The sequence below is a fragment of the Pituophis catenifer genome, unplaced genomic scaffold, assembly GCF_029215685.1.
Source record: "Pituophis catenifer annectens isolate HBS135680 unplaced genomic scaffold, rPitCat1.0.hap2 SCAF_2, whole genome shotgun sequence".
NCBI lineage: Eukaryota > Metazoa > Chordata > Lepidosauria > Squamata > Colubridae > Pituophis > Pituophis catenifer.
The window spans coordinates 69,792,954-69,812,496 of NW_027256882.1; the positions used below are offsets into that span (position 1 = coordinate 69,792,954).

General features: G+C 42.3%; 1 protein-coding gene across 4 annotated transcripts in view; it reads right to left on the reverse strand.

The window, feature by feature from the left end:
* Positions 1-19,543, reverse strand: part of PLXNA1 (plexin A1) — a 334,967-nt gene that overhangs the window by 129,495 nt on the left and 185,929 nt on the right. For all 4 annotated transcript variants that reach the window (XM_070936901.1, XM_070936902.1, XM_070936904.1 and 1 more), the window contains one exon: positions 14,374-14,488. In XM_070936901.1, the coding sequence (XP_070793002.1) occupies positions 14,374-14,488 (115 nt within the window). The remainder of the gene's footprint in view (positions 1-14,373; positions 14,489-19,543) is intronic.

The window sequence follows — 19,543 nt, forward strand, 5'->3', positions numbered from 1 at the left end:
CAAACAGCCTGAATGCAGAACAATTATTTTAAAAATATAGAATCGTGGGACATCAAGAAAAATGGGTTTAATACCCTTTTCACAAAGGCACAGAAAAGCACCTGCTCACAGGCCAATTGAACTACACAATGAATAAAGACTTGTGTGGTGCCTACAAATACAGGGCAATCCTCCTTCTATGTAGCTTTTCTTGAACACTCCAATGGCCTGGAGCGTGCTGGAATTCAAAAGCAAAGAGGCCTACTTGGTATTATAAATGAATAATTATTGTATAACTTTATACTTGCGCACAGCATCTTGTCCCCAAAACACTACACAGATTGTGCTTCCCTGGCTTGGCATTCCTAACAAGAATTCAAGAAACAATGAATCAGAAACAAAGAAAGGTTAAAAAATCTATGGGGTTTTTTAAAGATTTTTTTTTAGATTAAAAATCTAAATTCTAGAGGAATTTTTCATTGGGCTTTTTTTTTTTGCTAAAATTTACAAGTTGAAGATTCCTTGCAATACAACCAGGCTCCGAGCTTGCCTAAAAGACCTTTAAGGAATTGTTCAACACTTATGAAAGGGTAGCAATCCAAAGAGATGGATACATCTTAACTCATCCACTGCTTCCAACTATAAGAAATTCCAGAATGAAAGGGGTGATATCCTCTGCCCATTCAATGCTACTTTGACCACTTCAGTTTGGAAGCTATAAGAGATCACAGTGCATGAGTGAACACTAGTGACTGCTTCTTCCATCTTGAGCAATGAGCTGATTAGATCCCAAATCCAGTGGTATTTTGTCTGGCTTGCTTTTCTCCAGAAGTAGAAATTCCTAAATTTACTCAAAACTCAAAAAAGAACTGCTTTTGTTGGCTGAGTGTGGAATTGCCAATATTTGAACAGATTGCTCTAGTTTGTAGCAACAGTTTTATCTTCCATAATCAGCAAATAATATTTAGCTCACACCTTAAGAAGCTTCTGTGGCTGATTCTTGCTTAGTAAACATATTAGAGGCATATAAATCAGGGTATTGTACTTTTCTGCTGTTAATTAAGCATGAACAGACATAGGACGGTGTAAGAACTATCACATTTGGCCATATACTGATCACTCCTTCAGCACTACAAAGGAATTACCATTCGTTTATTATTACGTCCAAGTCCATGAAAATTCATTTGTCCCCTTTCAGATTTTCTAAATTTTGTGTATCTTTGCTACTGAATGTTAACAGAGTTTCATGTGGATTCTACTACAGGCAAAAGTATTCAACCCCTAAGATTATCAGTTGATTTGAAGGAGAAATTAGAGACAGATGTTTCAATTAATGGGATTCTAATGAGATGTGAGTGTGGGAGGTCCTGCCTTATTTAAAGAACAGAATTCTGGATATTCAATATCGAAGTCTGATTTTCACAACATAAGTAAGTAAAAGTAGAACTTTTTGGCTTGAATGAAAAAGCTACACTGAGGCGCAAAACGATATCCAGCAATCTGTGGGCTCTCTTTTCTTTACTACAATGTTTGTGATTCCATCAGAAAAATACTCAGTAAATATGAAGTTCATGGGAGTGTAGCAAGGTGGAAGATGGTGCTTGTCAAGAAGAATAGTGCTGATCATAGAATCCTTGGTGCCCTCTTGAGCTTGGCTGTTTGCTTGCAGATATTTCATTAACCAACTTGGTATCTTGATCAGTGCTACTGAGTGTGGGTTGCCAGAGTGGTGGTGGGGGGTTGTGGTTTCCTCCTTGGCAGTTCCTGGCAGTATTGTTTTCTGCTTAACTGTTTGTCTGATGTTAATCCTTGCTTATCTGGGTGTTGGCTACTAGCAACGATGTGTTCTGGTCTTTTTGTTTCTTCTTGGTTTTTTATTATCTCTTTTGAATGGTGGGTACATGTGGCTTATCTCTATATGTCTACTGATGATTGATTTGTCTGAATCTGAAGCTTCTAGGAGTTCCCCAGCAGTTTTGGATTTAGCTTGGTCTAGAATACTCAGTTTCCCAGTCAAAACTATATTTGAGTTTGACCATGTGTTGTGAAATTAAGGAGTTTTCATCTTGTCCTCTGAGTCCTATCTGATGTATAAGGATGTACTCTGCTAGTCTACTGCATGTCTGTCCTATATAATGGCGCTATCACTTGGCTGCAAGAGTGATACAGAGACAATAGTGACAACAGGGATAAAGAGAGGGCTTATAGAAATCTGAGCATTTTTCATTTATTTATTTAGGGAAGGCACTTGCTTAAGACCACAGGGACCACAATTTGTGCCTGCTAGTTTATGGCCTTTTGTTTTGTGTGAACCACATCGTTTTAACGATTGCATAAAACATAGCTTAGAGCAAAGCGTAAATTTAGTCAGTGTGCTCTCTCTCTCTCCTACCAGTTTATACCTCAGAAAGCATCTGCTTTTACAGAGGTTGGAGGAGAGAGAGGGAGGGGGGCAGATGTAGCTTCTCTTCAATTTCTATATATAAGACAATGGTCCTTTCATCTTGATCATCCATATTCTTCTGGGAGAACAAGCTCACCAACTCCAGCAGCAGCTTTTGCCTTTAGCAATTGTTGACAGAATTTGACACATAATAAATAAAATAAATCCCTCTCTCCCTTTCACATAACCAGCCCTTGCAAAAGCAATCACATTGCTGGTGGCTGGGTGCTGGATGAATGACTGCCAATCTGTTGTGGTTCCTCCTTGGAGGCTGGTGCTCCCAGAAATGATAAAGGGTGAGACTGGGAGAAGGGGAAGGGGGGTGGGGTAGGGTGGGGAGAATTAATTGCTTATTGCCAGAAGCTTGAGTTCTTTAATGTGGAGCCGACACTCATCAGTCCAGAATGGCTGCCAGGCAGAAGTCATAGTGGGAAATGATACAAGGAGAGAGAGAGAGAAGTGAAAAATATAGCTGAGAGCATCTCCACTATGCCAGCCCTCACAACCAAAGATTAGAACGAGATTCATCTAGTACAACACAGGAGCTGTCAAACTGGCTATCCCATTGCAGATTACAGCAGGAGGGTAATCTGTGAAATGAAATAAACCACAACAGCCAAATGGTAGGAGCTAAATCCAAGTCAAAGTGGTATCCAAAGAACCATTACCACTCACTCAAAGTCATAGGACAGTAAACAAGGCCAGGGAAAAAGAAATTTGCCATTATCATGCAGAATGGAAAATAGAGTAAGGCTCACATTAAGTTTAAAATTGGATTGCATGGAAAGAGAAGAAATAGATGCACATTTCAAACAGTTGCATGCAGAACTATTAAGTTTAGTTTATAACCTGATCATACTATGTCCAGAGACACTAGTTTTTATTGTCCATTTATGAAGGAGAAAAGAGATGCTTTCAAGGCTTGAACAGACAGTTGCACCATCTATAAAAACCATGAATGCTTCATCCCATCCACCATAACAAATAAGCTTCTTGCATATAATGCAAGGAAATCAGAAAGCAAAAGGGAAGAATTGTATGTGAATGAGGATGTTTAATCTGTAATATTTTTTAAAAAGCTCTTAGAAGATATTTACTCATAAGTGACATAGGTAGACACCACCCACAAAAGGTCTGGGGCTTCAATTGATAATTATTTTCTAGCCTACATTTTCCAGAAGACAACTTGGACCCTTACAGACCAGAACGATAGCTTTTAACAAAAGCTTTTATATTAATAGAGCTAGAGTCCTACTGATTCATGATTCTCAGAAATAGCAATAGCACTTAGACTTATATACCACTTCACAGTGCTTTTCAGCCCTCTCTAAGTGGTTTACAGAGTCAGCATATTGACCCCAACAATCTGGGTCCTCATTTTACCCACCTCGGAAGGATGGAAGGCTGAGTCAACCTTGAGCCTGGTGAGATTCGAACTGCCAAATTGCAGACAGCCAGCAGTCAGAAGTAGCCTGAAATACTGCATTCTAACCAATGTGCCACCACCATAATTCTTTTACATCCTGTTGATAGGACTGAATATCAAAATGCCTTTTAACACATCACACCATTGTTTATAGTTTATATGTAATATAGTTTATAGTATGTAGTTTATACTTTGAGGAGACATAGGAGAATTTTATGGTCAAATAAACCTGACTGCAAAATGAAGCAATTTTCACAAGTTCAACAAGCATTTCGGTATCTTCCAAATATTGCTTACACTATAAAAGTAAAGGTTCCCCTCACACATATATGCTAGCCATTTTCCAGTGCGCTGCTTCCTACATTTCATGGCTGGGAATTCACTTGTGCCTAGCTAATCACTGAGTGTTAATTATTCAAATTTTCCTCTGGTCTCCGCCCCCTTTCATGCTGATTACTTCAGTCTTTTTCACTCAGTAGCTGAGTACACTGGTGTTTGAAATTGCTCCGTGTTTACTTCGTGAGTTGTTGTATTATTTCTGTTTTAATTTGATTTCTTATTAATTTATTAATTGGTTAATTTGTAGTTTATGCTTATTTCTTTCTAGTCGTGCTGGGGCTGTTTTAATTTATGTTGGAAAGTTGGTATTGCTGATAGGGGCCAGGGCTAGGTCTCCAGGCCCCTGGGTGTATTTCAGTCAGCAATTATCCGGAGTCTGACCCAGCTGGGCAGCTCCGTGAGTGGAATTTGCCGCAGGCGGTGGTGCTGGGCAACTGGTGAACTGGTTCATCTGCTCCCGCCTCAGCCCCAGCTCGGTTTCATTAAGGAAACCGTTTATGCGGCTCCGGAATACATGCCTAGGCTCCTGGCATACTCCGAGGATCAGATGATTAGCGGCTGCCATTTTGGAGCGTTGGGGCGGCTTTGCCGTGGATCGGCAGAAGGCTGTATTTACAAGGTTGGACCAGGGATGCCTGAGGGGACCTGATAGGAGCCATTGCTGTTTGGGGAGAGCCGCCTTTGCTGCAGGAGTGCCCATTTATGCTGTTTTGCCTGCAGTTAGTTAGCGGCCACCATTTTGTCTCGCCCTCATGGCGGCCGCCATTTTGTTTTCTCCTAGTGGCGGGCTCCATTTTGATTAGCCCTCATGGCAGCCGCCATTTTGTTTGCTTCTTGTGGCGGCCGCCATTTTGATTAGCCCTCATGGCGGCCACCATTTTGTTCCATATTAAATGGAAGGAAAATATTTAAATGATTTACAGTGAAGGAGATTCGAGGCTTTTTGGCCTTTCTTTCTTATAGCCTGTTTCTGCAGAGCCTGGAGCCGGTTGTTAGGGGCAGCCCTGCCTGTGGCTCTTTTTCCCTTTATTGCCTCAAGCCTGCTCTTGTAGGCTGGGATTGCAGGGGTTTTTCTTGGATGGTCTATTTATATTGCCTGCTTTAATGGGTATTTTGCCTCACTATTTTACAGAATTGCATTGTTCTGCTGGCATGGCTGACCCTGTCATTTCTTCTGAGTTGGAGGATGAAGGCAGTCCACCTAGAGACTTACCAGCATCTCCCCCCATGAGTCCTAGGGCCAAGGTCAAGGGGACCAAGACTCGCAGATCTTCTAAAAGAAAGGCTCCCGCTAAAGACAGATATGGTCTTAGGAGGCATAATGCCTTAGAACGCCAATATAACAGGGCTAGACAGTCTTCTCAAGGGAGATCTCCTTCTGAGATATCTGCTGATCCTGTAGTTTCTTCTCTCCCTGTGTTTGGGAATTTACCACATCATCTTCCTCCAGAGAGGCCTAGTGTGGCTCAGGAAGCTTGTGATAGTCAGCAGGAAGTGGCCAGACCTAGAACCATTGAGGTCCCTGTTACTGTCCATCAGGCTCTTGAGGCTGAACCTGAGGTGGAAGCTGAACCTGCTGTTTCTCATACTGAGCCTCCTCAACCTGTTTCTGCGGGGCCTTCTACTGTGACTGAACCACAACTGAATGTTCAGGCTATGTTGTCAGATGTCCTGGCAAAGATTCTATCCACAGGTCTGCAGCAAGGCGTGCAGCCTGGCCAACAGCCTGTTCCACCACCTGTAAGGAGAGGTCATTTGTCTGAACAACCTTCTACATCTACACACCATGGGTATGATTCCAGTGATGATTCTGAGGTGGAGGAAGAAATTCATGAGGAACTGTCAGAAGATGAGGACTTCGTTCCTGAACAGCCAGTCTTCACTGGTCTATTCAGACCGTCTGTCTTCAGGTCCCTCTTTCACAAGGCCAAGGTGACCACTAAGTCTGGCCTGTCTCCTGCTCCTTCTGTTGAGGCCTCCAGGGTGACTACTCTGCATGATCCCTTGTTCCAGGTATCCAAGCCAGACAAGGATGTGATTCCTTGTCCACCTCTATTTGCTGAAGTTGTGCAAGTGGTTGGACTCAGCCCGGATCCTTGACTGCCCCCAGTACGCTAGACAAGAAACTCTATTGCTCTGCCCCTGAACTGGAGAACATTCTGGCCTTGCCTTCGGTAGATGATCCAGTTGCAGCTCTCACCTCATCGTCTGTCATTACAACTGACATTTTTGATGGGCTTAAGGCAGAGGATCGAAAGGTAGAGTTGGCCTTTAGGAAGACGCATCAGGCGGCTGCCTGGGTGGTCAAGGCTGCCACTTCTACTTCCTTTTTCACTAGGGCTTCTTTGCTCTGGCTGTGCCAATTACAAGAGAGACTGCCTTCTGATGACATCAGACTCCATCATGATGTCAACAAACTGGCGGCTGCTGAATATTCCGTAGATGCTTCCCTGAATGCGGCCAAATTCGCTTTGCATGCCCTGGCCTCTGCGGTGACTTCTCGTAGGATGTTTTGGTTGCGAAATTGGAGAGCTGATGCCAAGACCAAATGGAAACTGGCTTCTGCACCCTACACAGCCTCAAAATTGTTTGGAGCAGCACTTGATCCCTTGTTGATAGAGGACAAGGACAAGCGTAAGATTCTTCCGTCATCTTACAGAAGACAAGAACGAAGTTATGTTCCCTACGGGCAGCGCCAGTCCTTTCGTCCGTTCACAGGAGCGGGGATGGCCTATCAACAAAGAGCTTACTCTCAAGGATCTGATCGTCCCTCGGACAGACATTCCTTTCGGGACCGCGGTCGATCTCACACCCAGTCTAAACGTCCATTTAGGGGAGCCGGATTCAGACCATTCAGAAGAGGCAAGTGACTCAAGGCCATTGGCTCCCATTGGTGGTCGTCTTCAAAGCTTTCATCATCAATGGGAGTCCTCCACGTGCGATCAATGGATCCTTCGCACGGTGACCTTCGGTCTGTGTCTAGAATTTGTCTCTAGCCCTCCAAGCCGCTTCATCCATTGTCAGGTGTCACCTCTTCCCGCAAGAAGACAACTGATGGAGGCAGAACTCCGACATCTCGTATCCATCAATGCCATCGAACCAGTTCCCGTATCCCAGAAGGGGAAAGGCTTCTACTCCACGGTGTTTCTGGTGCCCAAGTCCTCGGGAGGTGTCCGGGGCATTCTGAATTTAAAATTTCTAAACCAATTCATTCTTTATTGAAAGTTCAAGATGCAGTCCTTGAAGTCAATCCTGGCATGTGTCAGACAGGGCGACCTCCTCCAGTTCCGTGGATCTCAAGGAAGCATACTTACATGTGCCTATCCATCCAGCACATCACAGATTCCTGCGTTTCGAGTACAATGGCCATCATTTCCAATATTGCACGATGCCCTTCGGTCTATCTTCTGCTCCAAGAACATTTACCAAACTAGTAGCAGTAGTTGCAGCTCAGCTCCGACTGATACCAGTGAGAATCCTGTGCTACCTCAATGACATTCTCGTCCTCTCCTCCTCTCCACAACTGGCATCTCGAGACATAACAGCTGTGATCACCGTGTTCCAACAGCACGGCTTCTCCATCAATTTACAGAAGAGTCATCTAACGCCCACCACCCGCATTCTACACCTGGGGGCGATCATCGATTCCAGCAGGGGTCAGGTGTTCCTTTCACCAGACCGGATCAGCAGCCTCACAGGCCTGGTGTCTCAGGTGAGATCAAACCAAGAGGTTTCCCCCCTACTGCTTTCCCAACTTCTGGGGAAGATGGTGTCGTGCATAGCCATCGTTCCCTGGGCACGCAGACATTCTCATCAATTGCAATGGTATCTCTTGCAGTTCCAGAAGTCGGGGAGAGGCACGTCCAAGACGCCTGTGGTTCTCCCACGTCAAGTTCAGGAGTCTCTCCTGTGGTGGCTGTCACCGGCGCTGTCAAGGGGGTGCACGTTTCTGGAACCAGATCGCATTGTTGTGACATCAGACGCGAGCCTACAAGGGTGGGGGGCTCACCTGCTAAACGAGGTTGTCCAAGGCCTTTGGTCTCCAGAGGAGAAGGTGCACAACATCAATTGGTTGGAGCTGCGAGCGGCACGCCTAGCCCTTTGGCGTTTTCGCCCATTCCTGGAAGGTCAACATGTCCTGCTACTCATGGACAACATGACAACAAAGGCCCATGTAAATCGAGAAGGGGGGACCCGGTCCAGACCCTTGATGATAGAAGCAGAGAAGCTATTGTCTTGGGCAGAATGCCGCACAAGGTCAATTCGGGCAGATCACATTTCCGGGGAGACCAACGTTCGGGCAGATTGGCTCAGCAGGGAACAACTAGACCCGGCGGAGTGGCGTCTTCACCCGGGGATATTTCAGGACATAACCCGGAGATTCGGAGCCCCCCTGGTGGATCTTTTCGCCACACCTCAAAACACACAACTCCCCAGGTTCTTTTCTGCAGGGGAGCGGAAGGACACGACTCTCTCCATTGCCAGTGGCCCTCAGGCCTACTCTATGCATTTCCTCCTCTACCGCTGATCCTGAAGGTCATCCGGAAGGTCCTGAAGGAACATGCCGAACTCCTTCTTGTCGCCCCTTGCTGGCCGCGCAGAGCATGGTATGCAGACTTGGTGAGTCTTTCCACAGCTCCCCCTTGGACTCTTCCTCCGCACAAGGTGTTGCTCTCCCAAGGGGTCATCACTCACCCAGACCCTCAGTGGCTCCGGTTGACCGTGTGGCACTTGAGTAGGTGCTCCTGAAGGAGGATGGACTTCCAGATGATGTGATACGTACCATTCAATCGCCAGACGACCATCGACGATTCGTATCTATGAGGCTTCCTGGAAAGTGTTTACTGTCTGCTGTTCCAAATGTCACATGGATCCCACATCGGCCGATGTACTGGAGATCTTGCAATTTCTTCAAGCCGGGTTGGACAAAGGGTTGGCCCCTACAACGTTGCGAAGGCAGGTAGCAGCTCTGGCCACGGTTCTCTCTCATGACCCGCTACAGCCTTTGTCTCATGATCCCAGAATTCGAGGATTTCTTCGGGGGGCGACAGTCATCTCGCCGCCCATTGTTCATCACTATCCTTCTTGGGATCTACCTTTAGTTCTGCATGCTCTCACATCCGAACCATTTGAACCTTTGGCTTCCATCAGTTTGAAATTCCTATCATTCAAGTTGGCTTTCTTGTTAGCTATTACATCCGCGCGACGGATCTCTGAAATTGCAGCTTTATCAGCACGCAAGGACCTCTGCATCTTCCATGCGGACAGAGTAGTATTGAGATTGGACCCTTCTTTTGTTCCAAAGGTGAACTCATGGTTTCATCGAGCCCAAGAGTTGATTTTGCCTGACTTCTGCCCGGATCCTCACCATCCTCACGAGCAGCGTTGGCACACGTTGGATGTCTGCAGGGCTCTGCAAAGATACCTTAAACGGACGGCTTCCTTTCAGCAGTCAGAGGTGCTCTTGGTGTCATTTCATCCTGCTTCCATGGGACGGAAGGTGTCGTCTTCCACTGTGGGTCGTTGGATCAAGGCGTGTATTTCGATAGCTTATGAGCGCCAGGCCAGACCGGTTCCGGGCAGGATCTTTGCTCATTCTACTCGCAGCGCAGCGACAATGGCTGCGTGGGCTACTCAGGCTTCAATTGCTGACATCTGTCGAGCTGCTACTTGGTCTTCAGCTTCTCAGTTCATCCGTCATTACAAAATTGTTTCGTTCGCCTTGGCTGAGGCTTCATTTGGCAGATGAGTGCTTCAACAAGTTCATTCTGCCGGGGAGGCTGGGAGCAGTCAGCCTCCCGCCCAGTAGTTGAGCTTGGGTATATCCCAGCCATGGAATGTAGGAAGCAGCACACTGGAAAATGGACGTTGGCTTACTTGAACGTCCTTTTTCAGGGCGCTGCGACTACATTCCATTCCCGCCTTTGTTCCGGCTTCCTGCTCTGTCCGGCTTGTTGTTGGCGGTGTTTGTGTTGTTCGTTTGTTTCCTTTCCTATAGATTCCTGGTTTCCAGCTCCTTCGTGAAAAGACTGAAGTAGTCAGCATGAAAGGGGGAGGAGACCAGAAGAAAATTTGAATAATTAACACCCAGTGATTAGCTACGCACAAGTGAATTCCCAGCCATGGAATGTAGTCGCAGCGCCCTGAAAAAGGACATTCAGGTAAGCCAACGTCCATTCCCTATTAATCCGCACACAAATAGCTACAAGAATGTGTTCTTAATTTGCTCCAGGTTCTTATGGTGAATTTCTTCATAAACAAATAGGCAGATAATTATCTGCCTAGCTCATAAACCAAGGTGACAAACTGAAAGATATAAAACTACAATAAATGGCCCCAAACAGTCCAATTCATCTTGTTTCTATGAGATACCACATCGTTGTCTTCAGAACTACCAATGAAGGTAGCCTCAGAGACCTTTCCATCAGAGCTGGAGATTACCGACATTAAGTCTTTGGTGATTCATACTTGTACCTTCTAGTTTTTGTTGCATGTTTTTAATGGATAAATCTATTTGCAGGTTATCTACATTCTAACCTTAAAATCTAGAGTAGGCCTGCACATCATATGACCCAAAGCAACATGCAACCCACCAAGCAGCCTTGTGCAGCATTTTTTTGAAAACTTAACAAATCCCATTGCTAAAAGTTATCATCATCAGGAAGGCTCCATTACCACCACTATTTTTTCTTAACCACCTCTCCTCTGATGCCTCCAATCCTCAGCGACATTGCTGTTGCTGTTGCTGCACAGTTAGTCACTGAACACACATCAGCCCACCAGCTACTCCTAGGCAGCCCACTATTATTTTTATTGCATCAGTATGGTCTTTTCTGTGATATGAGTTGTACCTGTCTGCTCTAAATGAAATAATGCTGAACATTACTGAACTGTCACCAGGCAGAACATTTCAAGCCTTGACATTGCAGACAATCACTTAAATATGAGCCAGCAGTGTGCTGCAGCTGCCAAAAAAGCAAACATGGTCCTAGGCTGCATTAACAGAGAGAGAGACTCAAGACCATGTGTAGTGTTAGTGCAATGTTATAATGCCTTTGTAAGGCCACACTTGGAATATTGCAACCCAGCTTTGGTTGCCACAATATAAAAAAGATGTTGAGACTCTAGAAAGAGTGCAGAGAAGAGCACAAAGATGATTAGAGGACTGGAAGCTAAAACATATGAAGAGCAGTTGCAGGAATTGGGTATATCTAGTTTAATGAAAAGAAGGATCAAAGCAAAGGGAATCAACCTATTCTCCAAAGCACCTGAAGACAGGACAAGAAGCAATGGATGAAAACTAATCAAGAAGAGAACTAAGGAGAAATTTCCTGACGTAAGAACATGAGAACATAAACAAGTAGAAGAGCTTGCCTTTAGAAGTTGTGGGTGGGTGGTCCAAAACTGGAGGTTTTTAAGAAGAGACTGGACAGCTGTTTGTCTGAAATGTTATAGAATTTGAGCAGGGGGTTGGACTAAAAGATCTCCAAGGTCCCTTCCAACTCTGTTTTGTTATATACTTCTATATTTTAAATTTACCCTTCATTTTAAAGAACGGTAAATATATCATATCCATAGAATTGCACTGAATTTGACTTTTCAGACTGGTATTTCGCCAGGAATATTTGTCAGTAGCTCACCTTGCTTTAACAAGGAGTATAATTAGTCTTATTCTTAAACAGGATATTTTCTCCAAACCAACTAACATGAGATGTTTCAATATACAGAACTGATAAACCCAGGTAAACTTACAGACTTTGCTACTTATCCAAATCATGTGGATAAAATTCACTTTTCGTGAGATGGGCAGCTATAAATTTGGTGCATAAATAAAATAAATAAATAAACACAAGACAGAAATTAGCTGCTATGGAGTAGCAAGAATTAGCACTTGATAAGAAATATAAAAGTCATTTGCTTTATAGTAAAGAAGAAACCCAGGATGATATAGAGCCACCCTGTTATCGAAGTTTATTATCCAATGTATCATTAGATTTCAGCATTTTTGTCCCCTTGCAGATCAAAAGCCATCCCTTAGGGGAGTAAGCCAAATGATAAAAGCTCAAAATTATTCAAATTATGGTTTGAAGACAGAATTTGCTTTAAGCTGACTCATTTCTGCAGGGCATGTGCCATCACTTACAATTATTGATTCTCCTTGACAGTTCAAATACTTTAATCACTCAGGTTAATAACTAAGGTGGAATAGATATATAAAATCAGGGCATTTTTTTTAAACTGATGTTTTACTTAAGCTATGTGTTACAATTTTCCTTAAGACTTTAGATGTAAACATACATATGGTTTCCTGAAAGCCAGTTTATAAGTAATTTGAAAAAAAAAAACCTGTCCACCATTACAACTTATTTTGGTTGGAAGAGTCCTCTCAGATAATGGAGCAAGAAAAAGAGCTTATAAAATGCCTGAAGGCTAAAATGACAGTCTGATAAAGATGAGAGAAGAAAAAGGAAGAAAGGGTCCTAGTGAACATAACCGTGACCTCTCTGAAATTGACTTGCTGGCCTGTGGGCTTCTTTCTTAATGGTTTGCACAGGGACTCCAAGAGGAAACTACAAAAGGATAAAGAAGTTAAATCCTCTGGTTCTTGAAAGACTCTGATTCTTTGTTAAACAGAGCATTCCACCATATGCATGATAAACAAGACAACAATGTTTATCTAGCAAATGTCATGTCTGCTTAAATCTCTGGATCAACTTTTGGGAAGCTTTGGAATGCCCTTCCCCATAACGCTTAGTTCATACTAAATGCCATGAAAAGAATACTTTTTTTTTTACGTATACAATGTACAGAGAAGATGTCTACAAATATTTATGAAGAATTACATAAAAACAAGGGGAGGCGGTGGCTCAGTGGCTAAGACAAGCTGAGCTTGTCGATCAGAAAAGTTGGCAGTTTGGTGGTTCAAATCCCTAGTGCCGCGTAACGGGGTGAGCTCCCGTTACTTGTCCCAGCTTCTGCCAACCTAGCAGTTTGAAAGCACATAAAAAATGCAAGTAGAAAAATAGGGACCACCTTTGGTGGGAAGGTAACAGCATTCCATGCACCTTTGGTGTTTAGTCATGCCAGCCACATGACCACAGAATTGTTATTGGACAGCACTGGCTCTTCGGCTTAGAAACGGAGATGAGCATCGCCCCCTAGAGTCGGGAACAACTAGCACGTATGTGCGAGGGAAACCTTTACCTTTACCTTACAAAAAATAAGCAAAATAGTTCCCTTTCTATACTATTTTATATTTTAATGTTATATTTTATTTTAAAAGATTGGTATGTTTATGGTCACCCACCTTTCTGGGTAGCTCACAACAATAAAACTATAAAAACCATTTAAAAAAACACCTAAAAACCCAGTGCCTCAATCAATTTTCCAGGGTGCCCTAACAATCCTTCACAGACTTTAACACTCTACCCCGGTACCTGAGTAAACAGCAAAGTTTTAATGGCCTTCTGGAATACTAAAAGAATGGGGGCCTTCTGGATTGCTGAAGGGAATGTATTCTATAAAGGAGGGCAGCCACAGATAAAGCCTACTTTCAAGGTTCCATTAGATGATAATGTTTCAGAGAGTGACCTCGAGCATGCCCTTCCTACTCAATCTAGTGGGATGGACAAGTATGTCAAAAAAGGCAGTCCTGCAAATAGCCTGGTCCTGGTCCTGGTCCTATGCTATGTAGAGCTTTAAAGATAATGACCAGAACCTTGAATTGCACCTGAAATGAAATTAGAAGGTCTATGCAGCTTGCATAACAGGGGTGTAACAAGGGAAAACCTAGAGGCACCCAATAACATGCATACCTCTAGGTTTGCCCACATTCCACCCATTTTGTACAATACAATAGATGTACTTTCACATCTTTGTCTAAATCTCTACTGCACAGCAACACATTACGATGTCTTTCAACTTTTCCTTGCGTGGCCTGACTTTCAAATTCTTCTTTCTCATTCTTTCAAGTCTCCTCAGCCTTTTCTTATTCTGATGCCTAAGTAGATATGGATTACCCAATATTGAATCAAATGATTACTATTATTTTTGAACCCAGGATTTGATCCTTCTTTAAATGAAATGGGGCTTTGGGCTGTATCATCTAAGAAATGAAAAAAGAGACAGGACAAGAAAGCAGATGAACTGTAACACTGAGCAGAAAAAGGCAGACTTGGGTATATACCTCAGACATGTTTACACGGCCTTCAAGGAAGGAACAGTCTGCTGCATTGTGAGTACAAATGTGACGATATTTACACCAGTGGCAAGGGAAGGATCCATTCACACAGGACAGGCAGCTGTTAAAAAAAGAAGAAGAAGACAAGCATTAATATTTTCAGAAACACCTTGATTACATAAGAGTGTGTTTTTTTCATTATTACTAGCAGTGTGTCATAAACAAAAGTGGCTCATGACAAAGATCCAGAAAGTGTTGACAATATATACAATAAGCAAAGAAATGAACATCAGGCCAAGAAATGAAAAACTTGTACTATACAATGGAACCTGTGGGGAAGATTTTATAGGTTAGGACAGTGGATTAACATCTGGATAGAGCCATAAGTATTGACATCTCTATTGTTGCTAAAAGCCTCAGTGGCTTTTTGGCAAAATGTTTGTCATATAATACAAATCATAAAATGGCAATGGTAGACACACATCATTCCTTAGGATCATAATAGGATACAGAGGGAAATGTCAATGAAAAATGTCTCTTACAGGGCCCTCCAAGTCTTTTTCCACAGTTTTACGTCCTTAGTTCCATGTTGAGACAACCGAGTTCACTACTGAATCAAAGATGAGAACACCATAAAGAAGCTAAGACACCACCTTCAGTGACTGCAAATACAGAACTTTACAAATGTCACAGTTTAATATTCACATTCCTTAGCCCTTGTGTCAACCGCCTTCTCCTTTCTCCACACTGGGGCCTCATAATGCTTTCCGTGTGATTAAATCTGTGCCCCAATGACCTCGGCTTCTAACTTGGCAGCATTACAATTCTTTCTTTCCATCGATATGCACTATGGGTTGAGTCACAGATTTTTATGAGCTTTATTTTGGGATGTATGAAAAGCAATTTAAATAAACAGATAGCAAAACAAGAGAGTTCCACTGAGTGGAGAAAACCCCTGAAAAATGTAATACAGAATCATTCCAGGGAAAAAAATATATACAGTTACGCAAAATCTGAGTCAGATTAACATTTGAAGAGTTATTTTTTAAATCTTATTATAAAAACATACTACAATGTCTTCTATTATCAACTTATATTGCTTTTGTGCATACTGTATACCCTTTGAAAGGATGGAAGGCTTGGTCAACCCTGAGGCCCATCAAGATTGAATTACAGGCCACGGTGGGCAGAGTTTTGCCTACAATACTGCATTTTAATCACAGCACCACCAGGGCTCAAAAGAGTTAGTGGGGCTTTTGATAGATTAAGAATTCTTTAACTTCATTTCCCCCAATGATCAAGCCTGTAATCTCAAGTTTATTTATGAGTTTTTGATCTTCATTCCCATTTGCCTCTGCTTTGTTCACATTGGAGAGAAAAATTCAGGATCTCATTGGTAGTCTTCATTTGTGATATGTATGGGAAGGGGGAAGGAAGGGAAACAAACACGTGAAGTAAACAGAACTCTAGTTTTTGTTTTAAAATCAGTAGCAGCTTTCTTTCTCATACTGACAATAGTTAGGGCTGCTACTAATCCAGAAACATCAGATAAATAGATACCCTAGAAATCATATTCCCCAGTCTCTGGTACACCAGGGCCCAATTATACCTGCAAAAACAGAATGCTACTGTCTGGGTTTGCTGTAAATGTGATATGTTTTCAATTGTCATCTTATTCAGGCAAATGTTTTTGATCTCAGCATTCAGAGAAATGAAGATTTGTATGAGGCCCGAGGAGAAATTAAATCAATTCCCATATTTCTAAAGCTTTGGAGAGCCATGTGAATAAAGTCTTGTTAAGAAAAATAATCAGGAGATGGGTTGCCCTGACTGTAACTAGGTAATTCAAATCACAGTTAATCGTTAATCCACCCACTTCAACCCACTTACTAAAGTTGAGTAACCAAACAATTGTAGAACTTTGGTATCATTGCTAAAGATACAAAAAAATAACTATTTTCTTGAAGTTTATTTGTGTTTATTTGTGTTTTCATTCCCAAATCAAAAAACAGATTTAACAAACATGTTTGTTTATTTCATCTATTTATACATCACATATATCATACTCAAATGCATGTGTGATTATGCATTAATACCTAAAATGATACAGTCATAATTGGTAGGCAAAATATGGAATAATTTCATTATCTGGAAAGAAACTACTAAATATTTTACATAAAGAATGTATGAAGTTAATCCTTGCATATCAGATTCAAAAGATGTTATGTACCATGTGATGACAAAAACATTCAGCACTATGGGGACACCATTTGGCTTCAGTGGGTACAATGCAAAATTCTCAGTCCCATGCACTTGCTTTGAACTCACTGGGCCATATAGCCTTTTCTAATTATTAATACCTCTTGCATCACCAAATAAACCCCCATGAGGGAAAAACATAAAAATTGCCCAACTTTGTGTCAAAAGAGATACAGTAACAGAAGCAGTTAGATAAGATAGTACTGTGATGGCGAACCCATGGCACCCGTGCCAGAGGTGGCACACAATGCCCTCTCTCTGGGCACGCGAGCCGTCGCTCCAGTTCAGTTCTGCCACGCATGCGTCCACACCTCCCACCTGCCAGCTGGTCTTCGGGTCTTGGATGTGCATGTGCAGGGGTGGGTCACATGCATGGGGGTTGTGCATGCTTTGCATTTTGGGGGTTCGGGCATGCACTTTGGGCACTCGGTCCAAAAAAGGTTAGCCATCACTGAGATAGCACATAGATCTGACATCCAATCTCATCAGTGAAACATCAGCTGAATTCATTTTTGAGATGCCCATAAAAATCAACAGCTCTGAGAATCATTCTATTTATCTGGCGGGGTGAAGGAGACACGCATATGATTTTATTTCCACCTTCCATATTGTACAGTATTAATTCTGCTTGTCACAAGCAAAAATGTGTGCCAGTTACAAAGTACGTGAATGGTGATCAATGACTGAAAGATGTGTAACAGTTGTAAATGTGCGCCTGTTATGAAGCACACAAACGGTGTGCATGTGACACTGCAATGGCTGTAAATGCAAGGATTGGTCGCAAAGTTGTTTTTTTACCACTGCTGTAACTTCAAATGATTGCTGCACAGGATAGTGAGTAAGCAAGGGCTACCTGCTTATAATATAATACACATGTATTATATTTCTAGACTTTTGCTAAGTTCACTTAATTAATGGGTGAATATAAATGCAGTAATATTTATGTTTGAGAGTATAATCATGTGAAAATGAAAGTGAATTACTCCAGTGCCATTAATTCTTTAAGCAGGGATAAAATAGTTCTATGTGAGAAACTAAATGTAACCTCTATTGGGGTTTATTAGTGGGTAGTCCTGTGCACCAATATCTATTAACATCTTTTCTTCTTTTTTGGAAGTTTTTCCTCTGCCACTGCTAAGGAAAAAGAAATACTTTTCATCTCAACTGATCACCCTGGCAATTTCCACTGAGGTTCTTTATTTTACCAGAGTATAAGAGCCAGGGAGACGCTTCATACTTCTATTGAGATCTGAATATGCTTCATTCAAAATTAAGCATTATAGCATGTTTGGGAGTTTATCCCCTATATCCATATGTCATCCCTATCTGTTTATGTTTCAGCAGCAGGTTGCTTGACAGCCTGACACCATCTGTTCCATCTCTCCTTTTTCCTGGGGTGAACATTGTTTACTGTCAATATTCAGGGACTAAACATTTTTTAATGTTTAGAGAAAGTAACTGCATTTCCACAACTTACATATTTGTTCAAACCGGCTCAAATCAGTCATAATAGGCTCAAGCCCAATCTTCCTTTCAAACTTAGGTATTGTTTAAGAGGTAATACTCAAATCCTTTCATCTAGTCCAGGTAATCTCTTCACAAGCGGCATTTCCGGTAAGTAAAGCCATAAATTGATTAATCTGATCTAGAATGAATGGAAAGATTCTGAGGGGGGAAAAAAAGCTAGACGGAAGTACTATTTCCATCTCTGCTACAAAGCGATACTTGAAATGTGTTAATTAAATTTCTATTTGGGTTTGTGAGTTGGCTAGACAGGATTTCACATTTTTGTAAAAAGCCCATTAAATCTGAGATAATGAGAATAGCAATACCATCCTTCAAAAGTTATGGTTTATATTTTTAGACAATCAGGGCCACTTTTGTTTCTTTCACTGCTGCCGTTTTTAAGTTGGTTTCAAAGCATCTGCGTGCGGAATTTTTCAAATTAATTATGATTGATTCTCACGCTTGCCTGAGGTCAGGTTCATATGATTTGGCATTATATTGGATATTAATGCAATTCTGGAAACAGTGCTATATAATATATAAAAAGCGCTATAAAAAAGTCTCAAAGCTTCATGGGAAATATTGGAGGCCACGATGCCCTCTAGTGGAGAACATCTTTGCAAATAGGAAAAAATAATAATATTTATAATTATGCTTGCATACATATCCATAAGCTTTCATGAGGGAATATAGAATGTAAGAATCACATAAAGAAAACAATTTATTTTTAAATACTCTCTCAAAATAGAAATTAATAAGAGATGCAAAGTCTTTGCCTGTTAATTACATTTAAAAATTTTCTAAGGAGAACTTAAAAAAATGTATACTATGTTGTTAAGCCAAGAAACAAAGATTTTTGCTCCTAAAAAATCTTGCAGTCCTACACAAACTTCTGAATTCTGCTATGTGAATGTTTCTTTTGTAGTCAAGATTACTGGGTGAGGCATATCAGAATTTATGCTAGTTTACAGAAGGTTTTTTTTTAACCCGATAACCATAATTACCTAATTGATGTTCAAGGACCACAAAGATCTTGCTCTAGTGCAGTGATGGCTAATTTTTTTGGTACTGAGTGCCCAAAGCGCAGTGCAAGAATGCACGCAGATGTGCCCGAATCCCCAAAATGCAATGCAAGTGCCCCCCCCGGTGCATGTGCCCCACCTCCACACATGCATGTGTGTCCCCTGCGCATGCACCCCAGCCCCCATACCCCATTTTGGCTTTCAGATTGGTACAGGAGGCTTTCCAGGCCCAAAATGGGGTGATCACACGGACCCCCTCATGCCCGTCGTGGTTTTCAGGTTGGTGCAGTGGCTTTCCAGGCCCAAAACTGCGCACGGGATGTCGCGCAAGGACCTGCTGTGCCCCGTTTTGTGCCTGGAAAGCCTCCTGCACCAATCTGCACTGCGCC